The sequence below is a fragment of the Schistocerca serialis genome, chromosome 9 (genome assembly GCF_023864345.2).
Source record: "Schistocerca serialis cubense isolate TAMUIC-IGC-003099 chromosome 9, iqSchSeri2.2, whole genome shotgun sequence".
NCBI classification, from domain to species: domain Eukaryota; kingdom Metazoa; phylum Arthropoda; class Insecta; order Orthoptera; family Acrididae; genus Schistocerca; species Schistocerca serialis.
In genome coordinates, this window is record NC_064646.1 from 101336173 (window position 1) to 101361557 (window position 25385).

Genomic DNA, 25385 nt, shown 5'->3' on the forward strand with positions numbered 1-25385 from the left:
CTATAATGAAAGAAATCTGCCAAGGACAGTACTTCTACTTATGGCATGTATCGGTTGGAAAAATGCACCGATGATGACTGATATCAGTCAAAATCGATTTGCAACAAGATAAATAAATTATGTTTCTGCAACTGGTTGCTACATTCTTTATAATTTTATATTCCATGGTTGCTGCACAGAAAGGGAACCTTACGGAGCCCAACATTCACATATACAACAGCAAAATGGTTATTTTGCCTCATATGCAATGGTTAATGAAATGGATTCACATTCTGGAGGAACAGGGTTCAAGTCCCATCTAATGATCCAGACTTATGTTTCTTGTGGTTTCCCTAAATTGTTTAAGACAAATGTCAGTAATGTTCCTTTGAAAATGGTATGGCCAATTTCCCTCCCAATCCCAGTAATACCCCTCCCAATCCTAATAACATCGAAGCTAGAGCTCAGCTTTAAATGCAATGTGACTTTTTAAACTTTCCTAACCACCACATTCATTATCAGTCTTAACGTAAGTTTATCAGTTGATGCTCCAATTCAGTCACATTTAATGTTCTTGGCAACTTAGCAGTATGGAGTAGAGTTATTCAGGTCAACTTTTCAACTTCTCAAATCTCAATTCTGTACACATATGAACACAAAATAAGAACTCTGTAAATTTTGCTGCATACTACAGTGACCTTGCTGAATTACATCTTAATTGGTTCTTGTACTGGAAGGAGCACATAGTTGAGACATTGAACAGTTGACAAGCACATGCACAAGACTGAAAATGTTGCTAAACTTTTGGACAATGTCCTTCTCAAAGTTAACTAAAGAAATGACACACACACACACACACACACACACACACACACACACACACAAATGAAGAAAAACTACATCATCCCATCATGCCAGTCTGAAACAGGGGACGGATTGTGTTGAATGGAGTGAGTGAGAGGAGCAAGGAGGTGGGGAGGAGAAGGGATGGTTGGTGGTTAGTGTTTAACGTCCCGTCGACAACGAGGTCATTAGAGATGGAGCGCAAGCTCGGGTTAGGGAAGGATTGGGAAGGAAATCGGCCGTGCCCTTTCAAAGAAACCATCCTGGCATTTGCCTGAAACGACTTAAGGAAATCACGGAAAACCTAAATCAGAATGGCCGGAGACGGGATTGAACCGTCGTCCTCCCAAATGTGAGTCCAGTGTGCTAACCACTGCGCCACCTCGCTTGGTGAGGAGAAGGGATGACTGGAGGGAAGGGTGGCTAATGGCTTAGAGGGTGAGGTGGCAAGGGAACTGCATAGGAATGTGGAATCAATAAATTCCCTCTAGTGCAGACTGGGGAAGATGTCTGTGGGACACAATGAAGAGCACTGTGTTAAATGTCGACTCGGGTATCCTTTTGCAAGGAACCATCCCAGCATTTATCCTAATCAACTTCAGGAAACAGAAAACCTACATCTTGAAGACCAAGCAGGAACTTGAATAGCTGTTCTCCTGAATGCAAGTCCATTGTGCTGAGTGCTGCAACACTTCAATCACCCCTGGCACAAATCTTCATGTGTCATTCAATTTTGTGGTTGCTATGCTTTGTCAAGCTCTATGTTTGTCAGTGAAAGATCATGTCTTGGGTAAAACCAATACACCAAGTTTTTGTGCAGTTTCTTTTCATGTCAGTTTATTTTACACAACTTTTTTTGTACGAGTTACAATAACGAGCTAACTCCAAGCCCCTCCACACCGCACCCAAATGGCACCACTGGGCAGGAGGTGTCAAGTCAGCTGCTCATCTTTGCGAGTTCCACTTGGCCGGATCAGAGAGCTTGTTTTTCATGTAAAATCCACAGCACAGTCAGCATCAGCAATTATATATACTTTGAAGCATTTTCTTCATGCTTCATGCTCACCTTCCGAGGCGTACAGCATTGTTGAATTCTGTAGCTCGTTTCTTAATTTTTTCTTTACTAACAGTCATCAACCAAAGTTATAAAAACAAAACTATTCCACAGATAAAGCCAACACCTAACTTACGTTATTGAACTGCATATACCAACAATACAAGAACAAAATTTCTCTGTGCCAAGCTGATAACTTCTTGCCTCAACCATGTAAAAGCAGATATCCATCCAACTTCCCACTGAAAAATTTATGGAATAGAGGAACAACATCCGCCACTGCCAGATTTATGCAGTTGAAGAACATCATGTCAAAAAAGTATTGCATCAATAATCGATATCTTTGCAAAGGCAGAATTTTTAACTTAAATGCACAGCAGAAAACAAATCTAAATATTGTACTATTTGCATTATTGTGACAAAGTCTTACTTGTAGATTGCCTATAAGCTGCAAAACTGCTTGATTTTCTGGTTACAAGAAAAAAGAAAATACTCTGTAAAAGCTGTAGAACTGTAAGAAAAGGAAATCTTGTTAATTGTTAACCCATAAAGCAAACGAGCAACAAGAATGGTACATTAGCACTTGAAAATATGCAAGATACCAACAACCCTTATAGCTTAACACACTGTCACGGAAAAAGTACAATTCTTCCAGAAATGTGCACTTACCTCTTCCTTGTCGGGAGACGTGCCCTCAACTAATTTTCCATCTCCCTTATTCTGCAGTAAACGATGAACAAAATTGTCTCCTACATAATCCCAAACACGATTGTTCCCCAGTTGCATTGCATAGCAGTGCTGAGTTTGCTGATAATGCCTACAAAAGAAGAAAGACATAATGCTAAGCAAAATTATACAAATCAGTCATGCAGAGATGAAGACAATTCAAAGCAGCTTCATATCCAGGCTCTTCTATTAAGAGTAGAAAAGTTGTAAGCAAATGAAAATGTCTTTATATTTTCATAAATACAAAAAATTACTGAATAGACTATGCCAGCCAGTCCTGTGGTTGAGTGTGCCTACGACAAGGGAGATAGAGACACTACCAGCAATAGGGGGAAGGCTGTCCTAATGAGTGACAGTACACAAACTACTGCATAAACAGTGACACTGTGAATCATGTGGTGAAGGTGAGCTACAGCACCAAAACAATATGCAATTAAAACTGTCCAGCACTGGCCAGCGGTACTGAATTATTGTGGAAATTAAAATAATGAAGGAACATTTTAATATACATCTGCATTTGCACTGCACAGCAGTGCTTCTCATCAACATAAATTCGGCTGTGAAGACAACCACGGCAATGTATTTTCCAGAGAACAGCTACAACTAGTCACCGCAATATATAACAAAAAACAGGACATGTTTTGCCACCAAAGCACGAGAAAAAAAGCTGCTACGACACGGCAGATGTGAAACCAACATGCTGAAGTTCGGATTTATAAAATAATATGTGAAGTGCAGAAACAGCATCACTGAAGGGAATAACAGGAGACAGCATATCATCGCGCAGAATAATGTGGTGAACTGTTACGAGCGCAGGGATGATGACAAAGAAACAGACTAATTATAAGTTGTTGATAAAATATATGAAAGAGGATGACAGTCTCACAGTCTTGGAAGATTTAAATGGGACAATACTACAGAGTAATGAAGTTAGAATCATAGGAGAAAGTAGGTACAATGAAATAAAAATGAGAAGTATTGCACCACCAATCTGAACCTGCATGCATCTAAATTGCTAGCTAGAATAATACATGGTAGAACAAATATTTTAGAAGTAGAGCACAACGATTTGTTACAATTGGAAAAGGTGAAGAGATCAGATAAGTAATTATGTTCTTCTACACTAAATCATTAAGATGCTCCCATTTATAGCCCTTTTGCAGGTAAAATGTTCCTCCGCTTCAGACCCACAAAAACTGCAGGATAAGTAAAGAATTTCCTTTCAAATGTATTCCTCTCCTGAATCAGATGCGCTGCCAACTGGCAGCACACAACAAGCTCCAGGGTGCTCACATAACACGTGACTCAGCAGTATTTTTCATTTATGCTAAGTAGAGTGTTTAGGGATTTCCAAAGTGGATGCACAAAAGCAAAAGAAACCATTTTCAGATGCTGAGGAATTGCAAAGCAGAGGATATCCTGAGGCAGCACTTAAGTGCAAAAAAGTGAAATCTGGAAGATGAGCTGGGTTGTAAGAAGTCTTAATACCGCTACGGCTGCTCCCGTTACTCGAAGTGGATTGAAGTGCGAGCAAAGGCTTCCAAAATTGTGAACAATGTCACAGCACAAAATTATGCTATGCCTCCAGGATGTCTCCCAGTGTTTAAGGCACATGCTGGAATCATTTGTCAAAAAGTCAGCGATGGGGCTGAAATGGTGAACAAGGGTAACATTAGACTTGGAGAAATTGTGTCCTAGCAGGGCTGACAGCATGATATAAAACTGTGACACACTGAATGCAGGTGAAGTTATACTATTTTTCAAACACATGCCTGACAAGTCTTGGGAAGTCAGGCAAATTGGGAATGGAGACACTGAAATTGCTCATCATTAGTTAAAGCGGCATATCTCTCCATATCTCTCATTTCAAACCTGTGCATAAACAGCTGTGCAAATACATTAAACAGAAATGATCCCAGCTAAAAAGTGTATAATTTCTGTAGACATGACTGACAGATTTTGCTCACAAAATAGTCTAAGAGAACTGCACGATTGGGCTGTTTATCCAATACTGCTGATCAGCTGAACAACATTTCACTGTAAAACACACAACTTGATTCTTCCTCTCAATATGATCAGCAAACTACATCTTACTGGTCAAACAATTACAAACTTTCTGCAACTATGGATGATGTTAAACCTCAAATCACTGAAAGCTATTTTCATAAGGTCAGAGTTTCTGGAGGTGAATGTCCAAGAAATTTATTTTAGTGTACAAGGCTGACTGGAAATATTTTTCTGTCATAGACTTCTGGAGGAGTAAAAGTCATTGCCAATGATCATGAGAAAAAAGACTAGTTGGGAGTTCAGGAAAAACTCTCCAATATCATCTTTCAAGTTTTTGTTTTGTTGATGATGTAACAAAATCTTCGCTGCTGGACAAAAATGGAATAGTAGGTGATGAAACAGTAGATAGCAGCAATTAGTATCAGGAGAAACAGAAGGTGGAAGAGGTAAATTATGAGAAGAATTTAAACTTAAGCTTTCATTTCCTTCTTAAAAAAGTGTGAGAAGTGAAGAACAGGAGAAAAGAAACATAGCAACAAAAAGTAGGTATAAAGGTCTAGAAGAGGGGCCAATGAACATTTACTAATTATTCAAGAAAAATAACGCATTTAAAATTCAAATTTTTACACTTATATAAGCATGACAGAATCTCGCAGTTTTTTGACACGCTTACTTTGTTAGCTTTATATTTAAAATGTGAATGTCTCTATGCTACTTATAACACTACATAAAATTACTTACTCAAATGCGTGACCCTGAACGTATCTTCCACACCCCACATGCCCACATATAAGGCATATCCACAATGAATCTGCTGACCGGCACTCGAGGCAACGGTTGTCAGCCACTAATTCTGGTGTCTGCACATACCGACACACGGGGCAACTGAAACCATAAGACGTAAATAATGTAATGATAATCAAAATACTTTTGAATGAGTGGAAATATATACATACCCTTTTTACCAGACACTAAGATGACTCTGAATATAATGCGACCGCTTTTTTATGAGGTTCCTTCAGAAATTGTTACTAACATATTATACAAATTTATAAATTATGGAGTGCAGCAGTCAGTCATCCTTTTTTAGATTTGATTACGCAAATCCAGATTTCGGCTAGTGGCTAACCATTCTCAATGCACTATTTTGTATTCTCGATGCGTGTAAGTCCTTGTTGTCCGGGCGTCAGTCATATTTCTTTGAATATCGTAAACAGTTGTGGCATTTTCTTAGATAGATTATATGAGTATTCAAAGAAATGTGACTGATGCCCAAACAAACGGGGACTTACATGCATTGAGAATAGAAAATAGTGCACTGAGCATGGCTAGCCACTAGCCAAAATCTGGATTTGCGTAATAAAATCTAAAAAAAGGATGACTGATTGCTGCAATCTGTAATTTATAAGCCACATAACAGTCACTGAGTGCACCCACTTTCCGAATGGAAAGTAACCTGATATTATACAAATGGTTGTATTGTTATAAAGTATCTAAAGATCTGCCTGAAAAAGTTAACACTATCTATCGTAAACAGTTGTGGCGTTTTCTCAGATAGATTATATGATGCTCATAGGGAAGTAGGTTTTCATCAAAAGCCACGGGAAATTGCTGAACTAGTGTTGTTCTGTGTTGTTACACAAGCTCCACCCCTAATCATCATTGCCCATCAGCTTTTCTTTGAATTCTGCAACACATGCACTTGGAAAATTCCACTTTATCTCCTGTGTCTTAACTTAGATAATTTACTGAGTAACCACAAAGCTTTAATTGCACTTCTCAGACACGTACTGAACAATCTTTTGCTCCAATTCATGAAACCTCCCCTATTTATTTATTTATTCTAGTAGGAAAAATACAATACCTGGTAATTACCGTCACAAACAATTATCAAGCTACAGTGCTCTTGATAAGAATCTTGCAACAACTGCACCCGATGTTGCAAGCAGAAGACAGGGCATTGTTGACTGCCCAATAGGTGCTCCAAGGTTTGTGGTTCCCACAATCATAATTGGTGGCATCCATAGGGAAATGCCTTTTCCAGTGGTTACTCATGGGTCTTCTAACTTCAGAACGATGATGGCTGAGTGACCTCCACACAATCTAATTCATGGCCAGGTGGGAGGGTTTCCACAGAGAGGGGCCATGCAGAGATATTCTCAAGTTGATTGAACCACAATTGTTTCTGTGCTGCAGCTGCTGTTGTTTCCAAGACTGAAGTTGTCTTGAGGGAACTACTTCTGGGTCTCAACCTTGGGGCTGCTGGAAAGTGTACATGTAATGGATAGTTTCTTCACAACGAAAATCTGGTGGCACTGTGCCGGCAAGCTGGTGGGGTTTTAAAAGTGGCATGGGCTTCAGACGACCTGTAATAAGACTACATATTTCATTTAGCACCTTGTCAACTAAGTTTGTACCAGACTGGACAGATTTACTTTGCAGCACTGTAACATGTTGCTAGTGCTGTCATTCTTGGAGTTTGTGGTTGAAAACCACACCTGCTGCTAGTGATCTTGTGAAGGATATTATTTCTGGCTTCCATCTTCATTCTCACATTCCCAGAATAATGCTTGTAGGCCAGAATATGAAGGCCAGAGTATGATCTAGAGTGACTCCCAGATGTTTTGGATGATTCATATTTACTAACTGTATCCCCTGCCATGTGAAGCCAAGTTTGCGACATGCGTGATTGTGATTCAGATGAAATACACACGGTTGTGTTTTAATGGGATGTGACCAAAGTTGTTTATTACAGTAATAGGCACTCTGCTCCCTGAATGCACATGTCAGGGAGACTTCAACATCTTCAAAAGATTTTCCTCGACAACTGATGCCGGACCATAAGCATAAAGGAAACTCCTTGTGTTCACCAGAAGTGGTTTGTGTAAATGATAAAGATCCCTGGTGAAAGAACACTTCCTTGTGGTAGGCCATTTTGTTGACATCTCCATTGACTATGCTGACTCTGGAAGTCCACATAAAATATTCTCTTTTAGAGTAAACTTTGAATAAGTTTTGTGAAACCATAGCATTTCGTTATCCCATAGATCTTCTGCGACAATGTATGATGGTGGCAATGTCATAAGCATATGTCAGGTGGATAAAAGCTACTTCTGTAATTTTTCCAGGTTTCAATACCATCATCAATAAACTGTGTGAGACTGAGTACCTGAGATGTACAGCTTTTTCCTCAGCTGGAACCTCCTCGTTCTTTTATTAGAGCTGGCTCGACAACATAATCAAATAATTCAGCAACATTTGCTCGAAGATTCTGTGTAGATGGCATAAAGATACTGACCTGAAGTATCCAGGCTCAGCTGCCGATTTTCCAGGTTTTTAAGTCCAGCATGATTTCCTCCAGTTTTTGGAGAAATTACAGGAATTTGTACAGTTGCTTAAAAGTGATAAAATCCACTCTCTCACATGATCACCAAAGTGTTTGGTTTGTCGAATTCTGATGTCATCTACCCATACTGCTTTGCCGACCTTACAACTATCTATGTCTGCATTCAGTTCTTACATATGAAAAGGCTGTAAGCTATGTTTGACACTGTATGACCAAAAGATCATAAACTTCTGTTAATATGTTACAAAATCTGATAATGTCAAAACTGGCAATCAATAAAAAGATCAACAATCTTGGCATACCTGATACTTCAGAATGACACAAAGGCAGTAAAATTTCTCTAGTCTACAATTCCTCTGTTCACACAATTTTGTAACCTGACTTACGCATAGGATAGTCTGGTTTTCCATTATTTGCAAGATGACGAGCAATCTGGTTAGCTGTCACACTGGCATGACCCTTTCTAGTTGTTGGATCACAACTAAGAAGCTTAAGAGGTTTAGTGGCTACTCTTGCTTATATTTATCTCCTCCATCAATTTACACCAAGCATCTTTCTTGCTCTTGGGTACCGGTATTGACAGAGTGTCCTCTGGCCTGCGAGGTTTCTTCACTAAAATGATCATTATCGAACAGATGAAGACAGTTTCCCAAAAACTGCTGAAGTCAGATCCTTAATGTGTAGCGATATGTAATCTTGTGGGATTGAGATATGGGAACAGTGCTTTATAACATTTTCAAAGTCATCATATGATTCTGGAACTGAATCAATACTAAGGATGCTCTCATCCAGCACACAGGTGAATTTTTCCCAGTTGTCTTTCTTAAAATTATACCTTCGTCAAAAAAGAACTGTCTCTGGTTAGATTACAAAGTATATTTGGCATATAACAGAATGGTGTTGGGTGCAAGGGATTGCCAGTGCCACTGATTTCACTGATAACTAAGATATTTGTTAGCTTACAGAGACAAGATCTGGATTAGAACCACGTCTCCATGCTGCACTGTTGCAGAGTGCTGGAAGTTTTTAACATGTAGTACACTGAGGTCACAAGAATCTGCTCATTCTGCCACAGCTTTTCCACTTTTGTCGATATTTGGGTAACACCATAAAATATTACGGATATTGAAGTTACCATCGACAAACTTTATATGTTGACTCTGGAAGTTTATTACGTTCCACAAATCTAAATTCTATGCCCAGTGGCTTATAAACAGATGTTACATAACAATTACTCAGCTCAACTGTGAGAATTTCCGTATCATATTCCACTGATACTCCCATGGTGAGGACTAGAACATGATGTTTGATGAAGATGGTACTGTTGTACTGTTAGTGAGGATGTTCAGTCACTAGACTCATTCCTTTGATTTTGGCCCAATGATGGTTCCAAGTCTCTGTGAGTTTTCTGAATGCATATTTAATCACAGTTCTGGTCATGACATATATGACTTAGTAATTCTTTCTTGTTATGTGTAAGACCTTCAGTATTGATTGAAATGATGGTCAGTTTTAACTCTGAAATGGGCCATTTTTTACTCGCCATGATGATCACTGAACTGCTGATTTGGTCCCCTGAAAGTTTATCACGTACAACTGGCAACCTACAAATATAATTTATTCTATATCTGACATGACCCACCAACATTCACTTCTGTGACATCAATTTTCTTCCTGCTGCGCAGTTGTTTGTGGCCTCTGAATCGTGAATAGCAATTAACTCAACATTATTTTTGTAATGTTTGCATGAACCAATTGTGAACAGCAAACTCGAAGATCTAAGTTTCTCAACAGAGTAATGGCTGTGATTTCCATCATTATAAATAGCTAAAATTTACTGTTCTCACACCATTAAGCAAACTAAATGAAAATAATATGTTATCCTCTTGACTCCTTACTGCTGAATTGGCACAAACTGGACCAGGCTAACAATGCACCACATTACTTGTTGCCACCCTCAAAAATCAACAGTGCTGTTGAGTGGTAGCTGCTTTGGCGCCATTGCTGTTTCATGTTTCATGTACACTGAGGAGAGAAAAGTCATGGGATACCTCCTAATATCATGTTGGACCTCCTTTTGCCCAGCGTAGTGTAGCTACTCAATGTGGCAACGTCTCAACAAGTAGTTGGAAGCCCCTGCAGAAATACTGAGACATGCTGCCTCTACCGCCATCCACAATCGTAAAAGTGTTGCCGGTGCAGGATTTTGTACACAAACTAATCTCTCTATTAGGCTCCATAAATGTTCGATGAGATTCATGTTAGGTGACCTGGGAGGCCAAATAATTCATTCACACTGTCCAGAATGTTCTTCAAATCAACCGGAAACAATTGTGGCCCAGTGACATGGCGCATTGCCATCCATAAAAGCTCCATCATTGTTTGGGAAAATGAAGTCCATGAATGGTTGCAAATGGTCAATGATCATTTCAGATGGACCAGAGGACCTGCTCCATTCCATGTAAACATAGCCCACACCATTATGAAGTCGCCATCAGCTTGCACAGTTTCTTGTTGACAACTTGGGTCGATGGCTTTGTGGGATTTGCGCCACAACTGAAATTGGGACTTATCTCGCCAGGCCATGGTTTTCCAGTCATCTAAGATTCAACTGATATGGTCACAAGTGCAGGAGAGGCGTTGCATGCAATGTTGTACTATTAGTGAAGGCACGCGTGTCAGTCGTCTGCTGCCATGGCCCATTAATACCAAATTTTGTAGTATTGCCCTAATGAATACATTCGTCAAATGTCCCACAATGATTTCTGCAGTTATTTCATACAGTGTTGCTACTCTGTTAGCACCGACAATTCTGCACAAAAGCCGGTGCTCTGAGTGAAGGCTGTCAGTCACTCCATTGTTCGTGTTGCGAGATATTGCCTGAAATTCGGCATCCTCAGCAAACTCTTGACACTGTGGATCCTGGAATATTAAATTCTCTAATGATTCCTTAAAACTACCACTCTGCTTTTAAAGTCTGTTAATTCCTGTTTTGTCAAGCTGTAATCACATCAGAAATCTTTCCACATGAGTACAAATGGCAGCTTTGCCAATGCACTATCCTTTTACACCTTGTGTATACGATAATACCACTGCCTGTATATATACATATTGCTATCCCATGACTCTGTGTATAATGTTGCCAGCACCTTTGCCATTTTGAATACACCAGTTATCACCCTATCACTGAAGTTAAGCAACATTGGGCCAAATTAGTACCTGGATGGGTGAACACCTGAGAACATCAGGTGCTATTGGCTCAGACACACACCAATTGCTGAAGTGGTGTTCAACTGCACAACTTGCACCATGTCACTGAGCCACACGACATTATTATTATTATTATTATTATTATTATTGTTGTTGTTGTTATTTATAGTACCATGTTTTGTGTGTTCGGTATGAACATGTTTATGTCCGAATTAATCTGTCTTCTGTAGAAATTTTGCTGAGTATCTGTTCATTTATAATGTCAGTTCAGTTTCGGCTACAATTAGATTCACACCAACTGCAGTTTAAATTTGGTACAGGCTCACAAAAAAGCAAGGTATGCAGGTGCACTCCCATGGTTGGCAGCAGGACAACCTCTATATTAAACTACTACATGATGTAAAAATGCTGACCTCAGCAATGAAAGCTTTATCTGTGACAGCAAGATGACAAATTTGGGAGAAAACCTCATTTTAAAGTCGGATAAGTGTGGTACATGAGGACAGGCCACAGTTATGACCTGCATAGTGCATAACAACATAAAATGACACAGGTGTTCTCTCTAGCTTCTTAACAGTGGTTGTGCATCAGGAGGACAGACTTCTTTTACAAGATCATCCCACTGTATACAGAGAAGTGAGACATGTTCACATTTAATTACTGACTCAGCAGCATCTGGAAGAAAATAAAAATAAAACACCTCAAGATGGAATTATCTTGAGCCCCCCAGCAACAAGTTTTAATGGGTAGATGAGGGTGTCAGCAGTTCACACATGAGTATAAAAATTGATGTATGTGGGTGCGAGTGATTTCAATCAAACTTGGCACACGTGTGACATGATACACAGGAAGGAATACTGAAAGGACGTGACCTGATATACAGGAAGCCATACTGAAAGGGAGACACACACCTAGCAACACTAGTGGTATGCGTGGAAGGCGTGAAATAAGTTCAACCAAATCTGGTAAGTCTGGGAAACATTACTGTGGGACTGAGAAGCTGCTATCAACCTCTTGGAGTTGTGATAAGGGTTGGAAGGTTGTGACTTGAAAAAATAAGGGTAACTCCAGAACGCCTCTAGCAATTATAATCATACTTGAGAAAAACAGGTTTTTTTAAACTTCGAGGGAAACATTCCACGTGGGAAAAATATATCTAAAAACAAAGATGATGTGACCTACCAAACAAAAGCGTTGGCAGGTCGATAGACACACAAACAAACACAAACATACACACAAAATAAGCTTTCGCAACAAACTGTTGCCTCATCAGGAAAGAGGGAAGGAGAGGGAAAGACGAAAGGATGTGGGTTTTAAGGGAGAGGGTAAGGAGACATTCCAATCCCGGGAGCGGAAAGACTTACCTTAGGGGGGAAAAAAAGGAAAAAAGGACGGGTATACACTCGCGCACACACACACATATCCATCCACACATATATACACACACACACACACACACACATATATATATAGAGTTATAATAGAGGGAAACATTCCACGTAGGAAATATATATCTAAAAACAAAGATGATGTGACTTACCAAATGAAAGTGCTGGCAGGTCGACAGACACACAAACAAACAGAACATACACACAAAATTCAAGCTTTCGCAACAAACTGTTGCCTCATCAGGAAAGAGGGAAGGAGAGGATGGATGTGTGTGTGTATGTGTGTGTGTGTGTGTGTGTGTGTGTGTGTGTGTGTGCGCGAGTGTATACCCGTCGTTTTTCCCCCTAAGGTAAGTCTTTCCGCTCCCGGGATTGGAATGACTCCTTACCCTCTCCCTTAAAACCCACATCCTTTCGTCTTTTCCCTCTCCTTCCCTCCTTCCTGATGAGGCAACAGTTTGTTGCGAAAGCTTGAATTTTGTGTGTATGTTCTGTTTGTTTGTGTGTCTGTCGACATGCCAGCACTTTCATATATACACTCCTGGAAATGGAAAAAAGAACACATTGACACCGGTGTGTCAGACCCACCATACCTGCTCCGGACACTGCGAGAGAGCTGTACAAGCAATGATCACACGCACGGCACAGCGGACACACCAGGAACCGCGGTGTTGGCCGTCGAATGGCGCTAGCTGCGCAGCATTTGTGCACCGCCGCTGTCAGTGTCAGCCAGTTTGCCGTGGCATATGGAGCTCCATCGCAGTCTTTAACACTGGTAGCATGCCGCGACAGCGTGGACGTGAACCGTATGTGCAGTTGACGGACTTTGAGCGAGGGCGTATAGTGGGCATGCGGGAGGCCGGGTGGACGTACCGCCGAATTGCTCAACACGTTGGGCGTGAGGTCTCCACAGTACATCGATGTTGTTGCCAGTGGTCGGCGGAAGGTGCACGTGCCCGTCGACCTGGGACCGGACCGCAGCGACGCACGGATGCACGCCAAGACCGTAGGATCCTACGCAGTGCCGTAGGGGACCGCACCGCCACTTCCCAGCAAATTAGGGACACTGTTACTCCTGGGGTATCGGCGAGGACCATTCGCAACCGTCTCCATGAAGCTGGGCTACGGTCCCGCACACCGTTAGGCCGTCTTCCGCTCACGCCCCAACATCGTGCAGCCCGCCTCCAGTGGTGTCGCGACAGGCGTGAATGGATGGACGAATGGAGACGTGTCGTCTTCAGCGATGAGAGTCGCTTCTGCCTTGGTGCCAATGATGGTCGTATGCGTGTTGGCGCCGTGCAGGTGAGCGCCACAATCAGGACTGCATACGACCGAGGCACACAGGGCCAACACCCGGCATCATGGTGTGGGGAGCGATCTCCTACACTGGCCGTACACCACTGGTGATCGTCGAGGGGACACTGAATAGTGCACGGTACATCCAAACCGTCATCGAACCCATCGTTCTACCATTCCTAGACCGGCAAGGGAACTTGCTGTTCCAACAGGACAATGCACGTCCGCATGTATCCCGTACCACCCAACGTGCTCTAGAAGGTGTAAGTCAACTACCCTGGCCAGCAAGATCTCCGGATCTGTCCCCCCATTGAGCATATGAAACTTCCTGGCAGATTAAAACTGTGTGCCCGACCGAGACTCGAACTCGGGACCTTTGCCTTTCGCGGGCAAGTGCTCTATCAACTGAGCTACCGAAGCACGACTCACGCCCGGTACTCACAGCTTTACTTCTGCCAGTACCTCGTCTCCTACCTTCCAAACTTTACAGAAGCTCTCCTGCGAACCTTGCAGAACTAGCACTCATGACAGAAAGGATATTGCGGAGACATCGCTTAGCCACAGCCTGGGGGATGTTTCCAGAATGAGATTTTCACTCTGCAGCGGAGTGTGCGCTGATATGAAACTTCCTGGCAGATTAAAACTGTGTGCCCGACCGAGACTCGAACTCGGGACCTTTGCCTTTCGCGGGCAAGTGCTCTACCAACTGAGCTACCGAAGCACGACTCACGCCCGGTACTCACAGCTTTACTTCTGCCAGTACCTCGTCTCCTACCTTCCAAACTTTACAGAAGCTCTCCTGCGAACCTTGCAGAACTAGCACTCCTGAATGAAAGGATATTGCGGAGACATGGCTTAGCCACAGCCTGGGGGATGTTTCCAGAATGAGATTTTCACTCTGCAGCGGAGTGTGCGCTGATATGAAACTTCCTGGCAGATTAAAACTGTGTGCCCGACCGAGACTCGAACTCGGGACCTTTGCCTTTCGCGGGCAAGTGCTCTACCAACTGAGCTACCGAAGCACAACTCACGCCCGGTACTCACAGCTTTACTTCTGCCAGTACCTCGTCTCCTACCTTCCAAACTTTACAGAAGCTCTCCTGCGAACCTTGCAGAACTAGCACTCCTGAAAGAAAGGATACTGCGGAGACATGGCTTAGCCACAGCCTGGGGGATGTTTCCAGAATGAGATTTTCACTCTGCAGCGGAGTGTGCGCTGATATGAAACTTCCTGGCAGATTAAAACTGTGTGCCCGACCGAGACTCGAACTCGGGACCTTTGCCTTTCGCGGGCAAGTGCTCTACCAACTGAGCTACCGAAGCACGACTCATGCCCGGTACTCACAGCTTTACTTCTGCCAGTACCTCGTCTCCTACCTTCCAAACTTACAGAAGCTCTCCTGCAAACCTTGCAGAACTAGCACTCATGACAGAAAGGATATTGCGGAGACATGGCTTAGCCACTTGCCCGCGAAAGGCAAAGGTCCCGAGTTCGAGTCTCGGTCGGGCACACAGTTTTAATCTGCCAGGAAGTTTCATATCAGCGCACACTCCACTGCAGAGTGAAAATCTCATTCTGGAAACATCACCCAGGCTGTGGCTAAGCCATGTCTCCGCAATATCCTTTCTTTCAGGAGTGCTAGTTCTGCAAGGTTCGCAGGAGAGCTTCTGTAAAGTTTGGAAGGTAGGAGACGAGGTACTGGCAGAAGTAAAGCTGTGAGTACCGGGCGTGAGTCGTGCTTCGGTAGCTCAGTTGGTAGAGCACTTGCCCGCGAAAGGCAAAGGTCCCGAGTTCGAGTCTCGGTCGGGCATACAGTTTTAATCTGCCAGGAAGTTTCATATCAGCGCACAGAGTGAAAATCTCATTCTGGAAACATCCCCCAGGCTGTGGCTAAGCCATGCCTCCGCAATATTCTTTCTTTCAGGAGTGCTAGTTCTGCAAGGTTCGCAGGAGAGCTTCTGTAAAGTTTGGAAGGTAGGAGACGAGGTACTGGCAGAAGTAAAGCTGTGAGTACCGGGCGTGAGTCGTGCTTCGGTAGCTCAGTTGGTAGAGCACGTGCCCGCGAAAGGCAAAGGTCCCGAGTTCGAGTCTCGGTCGGGCACACAGTTTTAATCTGCCAGGAAGTTTCATATCAGCGCACACTCCGCTGCAGAGTGAAAATCTCATTCTGGAAACATCCCCCAGGCTGTGGCTAAGCCATGTCTCCGCAATATCCTTTCTTTCAGGAGTGCTAGTTCTGCAAGGTTCGCAGGAGAGCTTCTGTAAAGTTTGGAAGGTAGGAGACGAGGTACTGGCAGAAGTAAAGCTGTGAGTACCGGGCGTGAGTCGTGCTTCGGTAGCTCAGTTGGTAGAGCACTTGCCCGCGAAAGGCAAAGGTCCCCGAGTTCGATTCTAGGTCGGGCACACAGTTTTAATCTGCCAGGAAGTTTCATATCAGCGCACACTCCGCTGCAGAGTGAAAATCTCATTCTGGAAACATCCCCCAGGCTGTGGCTAAGCCATGTCTCCGCAATATCCTTTCTTTCAGGAGTGCTAGTTCTGCAAGGTTCGCAGGAGAGCTTCTGTAAAGTTTGGAAGGTAGGAGACGAGGTACTGGCAGAAGTAAAGCTGTGAGTACCGGGCGTGAGTCGTGCTTCGGTAGCTCAGTTGGTAGAGCACTTGCCCGCGAAAGGCAAAGGTCCCGAGTTCGAGTCTCGGTCGGGCACACAGTTTTAATCTGCCAGGAAGTTTCATATCAGCGCACACTCCGCTGCAGAGTGAAAATCTCATTCTGGAAACATCCCCCAGGCTGTGGCTAAGCCATGTCTCCACAATATCCTTTCTTTCAGGAGTGCTAGTTCTGCAAGGTTCGCAGGAGAGCTTCTGTAAAGTTTGGAAGGTAGGAGACGAGGTACTGGCAGAAGTAAAGCTGTGAGTACCGGGCGTGAGTCGTGCTTTGGTAGCTCAGTTGGTAGAGCACTTGCCCGCGAAAGGCAAAGGTCCCGAGTTCGAGTCTCGGTCAGGCACACAGTTTTAATCTGCCAGGAAGTTTCATATCAGCGCACACTCCGCTGCAGAGTGAAAATCTCATTCTGGAAACATCCCCCAGGCTCTGGCTAAGCCATGTCTCCACAATATCCTTTCTTTCAGGAGTGCTAGTTCTGCAAGGTTCGCAGGAGAGCTTCTGTAAAGTTTGGAAGGTAGGAGACGAGGTACTGGCAGAAGTAAAGCTGTGAGTACCGGGCGTGAGTCGTGCTTCGGTAGCTCAGTTGGTAGAGCACTTGCCCGCGAAAGGCAAAGGTCCCGAGTTCGAGTCTCGGTCGGGCACACAGTTTTAATCTGCCAGGAAGTTTCAGACCCATGAATAGGTTGGCGTACGAGGGGGCCATCCTGGTACCCATGGCTGTTTCCTTTAATTGTTGGTATGTCTGGCCTTCAAAAGTGAAGAAGTTGTGGGTCAGGATGAAGCTGGCTAAGGTAATGAGGGAAGAGGTTTTAGGTAGGGTGGCAGGCGATCAGCGTGAAAGGAAGTGCTCCATCGCAGCGAGGCCCCGGACATGCGGAATATTTGTGTATAAGGAAGTGGCATCAATGGTTACAAGGATGGTTTCCGGGGGTAACAGACTGGGTAAGGATTCCAGGCGTTCGAGAAAGTGGTTGGTGTCTTTGATGGAGGATGGGAGACTGCATGTAATGGGTTGAAGGTGTTGATCTACGTAGGCAGAGATACGTTTTGTGGGGGCTTGGTAACCAGCTACAATGGGGCGGCCGGGATGATTGGGTTGGTGAATTTTAGGAAGAAGGTTTTGTTTGGTAAGTCTCATCATCTTTGTTTTATATTACAGGTGTTGAAACTACGGTCTTCTGAGTTACTAGGCCGATCATGTGACTGTTCTGATGATACGGATAAAAATGAAAGTGGGAAGGAGTGAGACGTATAAATAATTAAAAATTACCAGTATCAGTATAAAACCACATTTTTTGACTCGCTAACATATTAAATGTACTAAATAAAGACACTGGCAAAAGTGAAAGACAAATGTTTAACACACTGACTAGTGTCACTGTTGTAATATTGTATAGACACAATCTCAGCAATAACACCAACCCATTTTTATTCTGCTTTCACATGAAGATATCCACAATATCACTGAATGAAGCACACAACAGTAAAAAGTCTCATAACTATAAAACACATAATAACACAGTCTCATAGGTAAGCATACAATAACCGATTTAATATAAGTGAGGCCATGACGGGCCTGTACTGGGCTGTTGTGAACACAGCACAGCATTTCCTGCTCTGTCTGGCTAGGTTATAAGGCAACCTCTCTACGTCACAGTGCTGTTTGATTATGCACAGTCACACTGTGGATATGTCCATGTCTTCCATCAGTAGGTGACAGGTGTTATGCTGCCACAGGAGAATATGGTATGAAAAGGTACGGGTACAGACAGGTTCCCATCCGAGAGGCTGCAGAAATAAAGAAAGGTGGCCCACTGCAGACCACTCTGCCCGGCAGTGATAGCCCACAGAGTGAAGAATGTTCTGGAACCAAAGGAGGCCAGGAGCAGGCAGCAGCAGCCAGTACAAATCGTGGAGGGGGGGGTTCGTAGGATTGTGGATGTACGGACACAGGGTTTTTTGGTGCACAGTTTGTGCACGAGAATGGCACCAAGGCCATACTGGGAGGCGTCTGTGGTCAAAACAAGATTCTGGCCTGGTTGGAAGGAGACCAAGCAAGGCACCATGCATAATTTTGACCTTAATATGGTAGAAGCATGATCACAGGTGAGTGACCAGTGAAAAGGAACACCTTCACATAAGAAGCATGAAGTAGCTGGGCCAGTGTGGCTGCACCAGGATGAAATTTACGGTAGTACGCAATTTCTCTGAGAAAGTCTTGCAACTCTTTGACAATGGCAGGACGTGGCTAAGCTGTAATGGCATCGACATGCTGGTGTAAAGCTCTTGACACCAGCTTGGAGAGTTTCAAACCAAAATAGATGACAGACAGTTGAAAAAATTGTGATTTGCTGAAGACACATTTCAAACCGGCAGCCTGTAGTTCCGTGAACAAGGCATGAAGGTTCTGCAAACATTTATCTGTTGAGGCCACAACACCATCCAGGTAGTTAGTGAACCCCAGAATGGAGGCTGTGAGTTGCTCCAAAAATCACTGGAAAATGGCAGGGGCACTAGCCATGCCAAATGGCAGGCACTGGTATTGATATACCCCAAAGGGAGTATTCACTACGAGGACATGTTTGGAATAATCATCCAAAGGCAGTTGTAAGCAGGCTTCCAACAAGTCCATTTTGGAACAATATTGGCTCCCGGAAAGCCATGCTGAGTGTTCTTCCGGACAGGGTAAGTGATAGGTATCGATAATAGATTGTGAATTTACAGTCTTTTTAAAATAATCACAAAGCCACAGGTTGCCATTAGATATTTTGATAATTAATGGAGTAGACCATTTGCTTGATGAGAGAGGCGTGATAACACTCAAAGATGTAAGTCAGTTTAGTTCCAATCTGACTTTTCCTGTGCAGCTACTGGGACTCGGTAGGCATGAAAGAAACAGGGGCACGCCGTTGGTTTCACTGTGATGCGAGCCTTGAAATCAGACCACACTCTAAAACTTCTGAAAACAGTGGGGAATATTCTGAGCAAAGAACATCCAGCTGGTTGTATGGAACTTGAGCCAATACAAGAAGCACAGAAATAGAGAACCCAAAAAATTTTGAAGGCGTTAGTTTACAGTGTTGGCATCATCCACTACTAGGAAGATCAAAGGCCAAACTAGTACTTTGTACACTGCAGAAGTAAAAACTGCAACCTAGTATGGGTGTCCATTGTCACTCACCAACTGACATGATACAGGGGACAACGCCAGTGACCCAAGATCTACATAGCTTTGATAATTTAACAATGTTACTGCTGCACCCATGTCACTTGCATTTTTAACATCTTGTCCATCACATATACTTCAATGTAGAATTTGTCTGGGACTACTATTACTTGGGAAACAAAACACTGTTCAAAAACATTTTCATGTTTGAGAGTTGCACACAGATGCAATAGTCCCCCCCTCCACCCAATCTCTTGCACATTGGCCATCGCCCAAAGCTTTGGAAACATGGCCCACTCGCATTGAACAAAATAGTAAGTCCATGACAGACGAGGAGCACTTGGCCACTGTTGTGACACACCGACTACTGCTACTGTCTAACAACCCCCCCCCCCCCTTTTCCTCCTGAAGTAACTGACAGCGGCCGAGGAGGGGAGGAAGCAGTGGCAGCTACATCACACCACACTTCTATCTGATTTCCTGCTGCCATAGATACTTCAGAAGACTGAGCAATGTTCAGAATATCTATGAGATAGTTATTTTCACATTGTAAAGCATGCTCACAAACTTCCCCATCAGGCGTATTATAACATCACGAACCATCGAGTCGGCATATGACGTCCAATGGCCCTCAGTAACAAACTGGCAATGGTGCCCAAGTTCTGTACAACTGTTGTGCCCACTTCTGAAAATGGTATAACTCAATGTGAGGAGCAATAAAATTATGTTTGCAATGACAATTACAGAGCCAGTAATAAATACATTTCCCCCAAGAGAAACTGGCAGGTTCCTGAACAGGAGCTAGCTTACACAAGAGGTGATAAAGAGAAGTAGAAATCAATGACAAAAACAAAGCCTTACACAAATTGGGTTTGGTGACTCCAAAAGCTTGAAAATACTGCCAAAGGCATTATTATCATATTCCTTCCAATCTTCCACAGAATCACCATACAGAGGAAATGGGGGGGGGGGGGGGGAGGTTGCATTAACGGCAGTGGAACCTGGACATCAATGAGGCTGTGAAATTGTTTAGTGCCATGGAGAGAGCCTGCAGCTGGTTGATAAGAGCTTGCTGTTGTCCGATACGAGACTGAAGAACTTCTTCCACAGGCATGTTGGCTGTATACTACATGAAATAAATGAAACACGTGGAGTAGAATACTGAACTTGTAGCCACATACGTTGTAACACTGTACAGACACAATATCAGAATTAACACCAACCAATTTTTATTCTGCTTCCACATGAAGACTTCCACAATAACACTGAATGAAGTATAGAACAGTACAAAGTTTCATAGCTATAGAACACACCAATATATGGTCTCATAGGTGAGCATAAAATAAGCAAGTAAACATAAGTGAAGTTGAGGTCGCTGAATGCCAGGCTTATATTGGGCTGTTGTGCACATGGCATAGCACTTGTTGCATGTTCTGTCCAGGTTGTGACGTGACTTCTCTAAGCCAGCTGTGGAGGCACTTATATGGCATGCTTTTTGATTAGGCACACTTACACTATAGGGTTACAACAGTTGTGAAAATAGATTATAAGAAGTACACAAATGAAAATAAAACAAGGGTAATGATGCTTACTCACAGTTAAATCATGTGATGCTGGGGGATCAGGTTAGAAAATGAGATGCTAAATGAGGTTTTCTGTTTGGAGAACAAATTAAAAACAACTAATGTATAGAATACAGCCAGAGTTTGCATATTATTTGATTAATTTTCACTGGTTTCTCTCATTAGACATGAATAATTTTGTATTAACAAATGCATCAAGTGGCACTTTTAACTTGTAACATGTGGCCACTAGGGCAATGAATATCTGAGGATTCTCAGCAGGAGGAGCAAAACTATACAAAATAATATGTGACTGGTGGATGTGCTCTGCATATTATTTACAATGGTTGCTGTATCACCTGCAGACGAGGCTTACATTTGATATAAGAATATGTCAAAAGTAATTTTGTAGGAAAGATCTAGTAGAATGCAAATACTTAGGGAGCACAGGAGACCACTCACTGATAAGCAGAAGAATTCAGTCATCAACAGGCACACACAACAAAAAAAGGAATCTTTCTAGCTTTTGGAATAACTGTTTCTCGAGATAGGGCACGGGCGAGTGCGCGCATGCAAGCACACATGCACGCCTATGCCCCTACGTGGCACCATCTGGGCACACAATGCTAGTGCTGCATTTCAGCAGGTAGATTAGGTTGGGGTATTAGGTGAGGGGGAGGAGGGGGAGGGGAGGGAGTGTAGCGGTTCCACCTGCTTTTATTTCTTCACCTGTTGTCCTCGGTGTTGACGTACTGTGTTGCTACACTGGCTGAAAAATGGGGTTTGTAATTTGGACACTGACTAGGGTAAATAATGTAGCCGACAACTGCTCAGCTGCATTTCACTGTCTTTTACTTTCCCTTTTCACAACCAACCCCATATACACATTTAATATGGCCAGTGCACTACTGTTTAAACTTACCATAAGCCTCATTAATAGTTTGCAAGTGTACCTCCACATACTGCTACTATAGTTTACTGTTGAACATCTACAAGCAGTAAAAGCATAACCACAAAGTTTACAGTTCTTGAAGAACAGAAGGGTACATATGGAGCAGACACTGTCATTGGTTTTACACACGGCCTATTTGTTCAACACTTATTTCACAGTTAATAATTGAAGCACTGTTGCTGTTCTAACCAAAACATGATCCTCGTCTGAAACTTGGCTGTGGACTGACTGTCTTGTGACCAAAAATCGGGCCTTTATATATCCTCGCAACAAAAGGTACTGAATTTAACATTGTTCAAAGATTAATTTGTAGAAATTACAATTAAAACTTAACTCATTAAATTAACTGAATACAACGAAAAATTCTGTATTTTAACAGTTTCTTCTACTACAAGGTTGAGGCCAAATTATTTGTTTAAATCATGAAATTAACAAATATAGTTACGTAAACAATTATTTTGACAAAACTGTTAATCACTTTGTAATTAATGAAGGGCTGGTTTTTCTAACATGTTTCCAAATAGAGCCAAATAGATACTTTAAGATTACTAGTATTTTGTCTTCCAAATGTTTATAATTAGTATAGAACTTATATTTGTTTATGTGTCAACAATAGAATTTAAGTTACAAAACAATTACTGAATTCGCCCTGTAATAAAGGATACTAACTAGTAATAGTCAAAATAAATTATAAAATCAATTATATACATAAAACTAAGCACAAAATCAAGTCTGGTCTTATACTCTTTAAAACTGAGGGCCAACCTTTCTCTTTTATGAAAATACAGATTATATTCATGTATATTAATAGTAATTAGTTAAGAGTGAAAAACCAAATTTAAGGAGGCAGCTGGCAAAACAAGAGGGGAATTAACATTATCCCAGCCTGCTTCATCACAAGAGGTGACAGGGGGAGGGGGAGGGGGGGAGGGGGGGGGGAGAGAGAGAGAGAGAGAGAGAGAGAGAGAGAGAGAGAGAGAGAGAGAGAGAGAGGGGGGGGGGGCTGGAGGCAGGAAGAAGTGTTGGGGGTGTGTGGCTAATGGCTCTGGGAAGGCAGCCGGTTAACCAGCTAGGAATACAGGAGGGAGGTGTGGCAGGTGCACGAGCTAGGCAAATGATGCACAGGTGTCAGAGACAGAGGAGAGTGGCGCACACTGAAGGTGATGTGGGAGGGGGTAATAGGATGGAGAAAGGGGAAACTGTTGGATGGAGGACGTGGGGACAGTGGGATACCAGAGACTGATGGCAGGATGGTTATAGGAGCGAAGGAGTGTTGCAAACTCCCATGTGCATAGTACAGAGAAGCCAGTTGTGGAGAGAGGATCCAGGTGGCCTGGATTGTGAAGCAGCCACTGAAATTTAGCATGTTATGCTCAGCTGCATGTAGTGCCAGCGGGTGGTCAACTTTGTTCTCGGCAACAATTTGGTGGTGGCCATTGATCCTGTTGGATAGCTAGTTGATAGTCATACCAACATAAAAAGCTGGGCACAATGTTTGCAGGAGAGTTGTGAAATACAGTATCCCGGCTGAGACACAAAGTTGAAATATGCTCACTATTTTTTATTTACTTAAATTTGGCATATTTCGTGGCAGTACCTTTCCCGTTAGATGTTTACAAGACAATATTGGTCTTGGCTTCAGTTGTCTAGTGGAAATATGATTCCACAATTGCAGTTTTTGTCAGCTGCAGAAATGTCCAGGTTCAATGTGTTTGCCTCATTTTTGGTGCTTCAAATACCATTTCTTCAAATGTAGTTTTTCTTCTTAAAGTTTATATAAAAAAATAGTAACATAATTCAAAATTATTTATGATGGTGACCTGCACATTGTTCTACCGTCAACACACACCACGAGATCACTGCCGACTGAGTACAGTCAAAGACGACTCCAGCGTCAAAGACATTTTAACAACACACAAGCTTCCACTTGTAATCAGTCTCTTTGCTATTCTTCAACACATTTACTAATAGTAATCAATATGCTTTCACTCTCAAAAATATAAGTAAATTAACATATAATAAGGCAAATTATAATTAAAAAATCTGACAAAAAATATAAGAAAACATTTACAATCTGGTATCGACAAATCCGGTAGAAAATAACACATCTCCCAGATCCATTACAGTTGGTATATGATGTCGCTGCTTTCACAGGTGGTCCATCCTCTGATAGGGTATGGTGAGCCTGTGATAGGACTGGAGTAGGAACTGCTGGGCAGAGGGATTGGGCAGGTCTTGCACATGGATTTGATCCCTGTGGCAAGGGGATGGGAATGGGAGTGGCATTGGTGGAACTAGGATGTTGTGTAGTTTGGGTGGGTGATGGAACACCACATTAGGAGGGGTGGAAAGGATCTGGGGTAGGATGTTCCTCATTTAAGGGCATGATGATAGATAACCAAAGCCCTGACAAAGTTGTTCCAGTCCAGGCTGATAATGGGTGACAAGGGGAAGACTTCTTTGTAGCCGATACGTAGGGATGGTGGGAAGACTGGGGGCGTGTGAGGATATGGCACAGGAAATCTGTTTGTGGATTGCATTCAGGGGTTGTTCCTGTCTGTGAAAGCCTTTGTGAAAGTGACGAGAGCTTCCTTGCCCAGTATGATGAAGGACTCACAACGGCCTTCACAGACAGGCACAATCCCTAAACCCAGTCTGCAAACAGATTTCCCAAGCCCCCAACCACTCACAAAAATCATGTACAATGGAGTATCCTTCTTGTTATCCAAAATCACCCAACACTGGAACAACTAAACCTAACCATATCCTTCATCAGGGTTTTGATTATCTATCACCATGTCCTAGTATAATCACCATGTCCTAGTATGAGGGTCATCCTTCCCATCTGTCCTGATCTGATGTTCCATTGCCCACTCAAACTACTTAATATCTTAGTGCGTCATCAATGCCACTCCCTCTCCCAACTCTTGCCACATGGACCTGCCCAGTCCACTCACCCAGCACTTCCTACTCCAGCCCCTTCACAGGCTTATCCTACCCCATCAGATGCTGGGCCATCTGTGAAACTAGCCAAGTCACACACCAACTCTGCTGCAAACAATGCACAGTTTTTTAAGTTGGTACTCCACCTGAGACAACCCCCCGACCCCAACCCAGTCCACCTGCCAAATTACAGCACTCACACTGGGCATATCCAGCTGGTGCCACAGAGGGGTAGAGGCACATGTGT

The 25385-nt window shown here is 42.9% G+C and overlaps 1 protein-coding gene, 1 non-coding gene and 1 pseudogene across 2 annotated transcripts in view; 2 read left to right on the plus strand and 1 right to left on the minus strand.

Moving 5' to 3' along the window:
- LOC126418616 (BRCA1-associated protein) overlaps nucleotides 1–25385 on the minus strand; it is a 132306-nt gene that overhangs the window by 33180 nt on the left and 73741 nt on the right. Inside the window, exons 6-7 of the mRNA XM_050085456.1 lie at nucleotides 5351–5494; nucleotides 2546–2693 (exon numbers count right to left, since the gene is read on the minus strand). Coding sequence (XP_049941413.1) covers nucleotides 2546–2693; nucleotides 5351–5494 — 292 coding nt within the window. The remainder of the gene's footprint in view (nucleotides 1–2545; nucleotides 2694–5350; nucleotides 5495–25385) is intronic.
- On the plus strand, nucleotides 11097–11215 carry LOC126420119 (5S ribosomal RNA; annotated as a pseudogene).
- Nucleotides 15587–15661, plus strand: Trnas-cga (transfer RNA serine (anticodon CGA)). The gene has a single exon. It is a non-coding gene; the product is annotated as a tRNA-Ser (tRNA).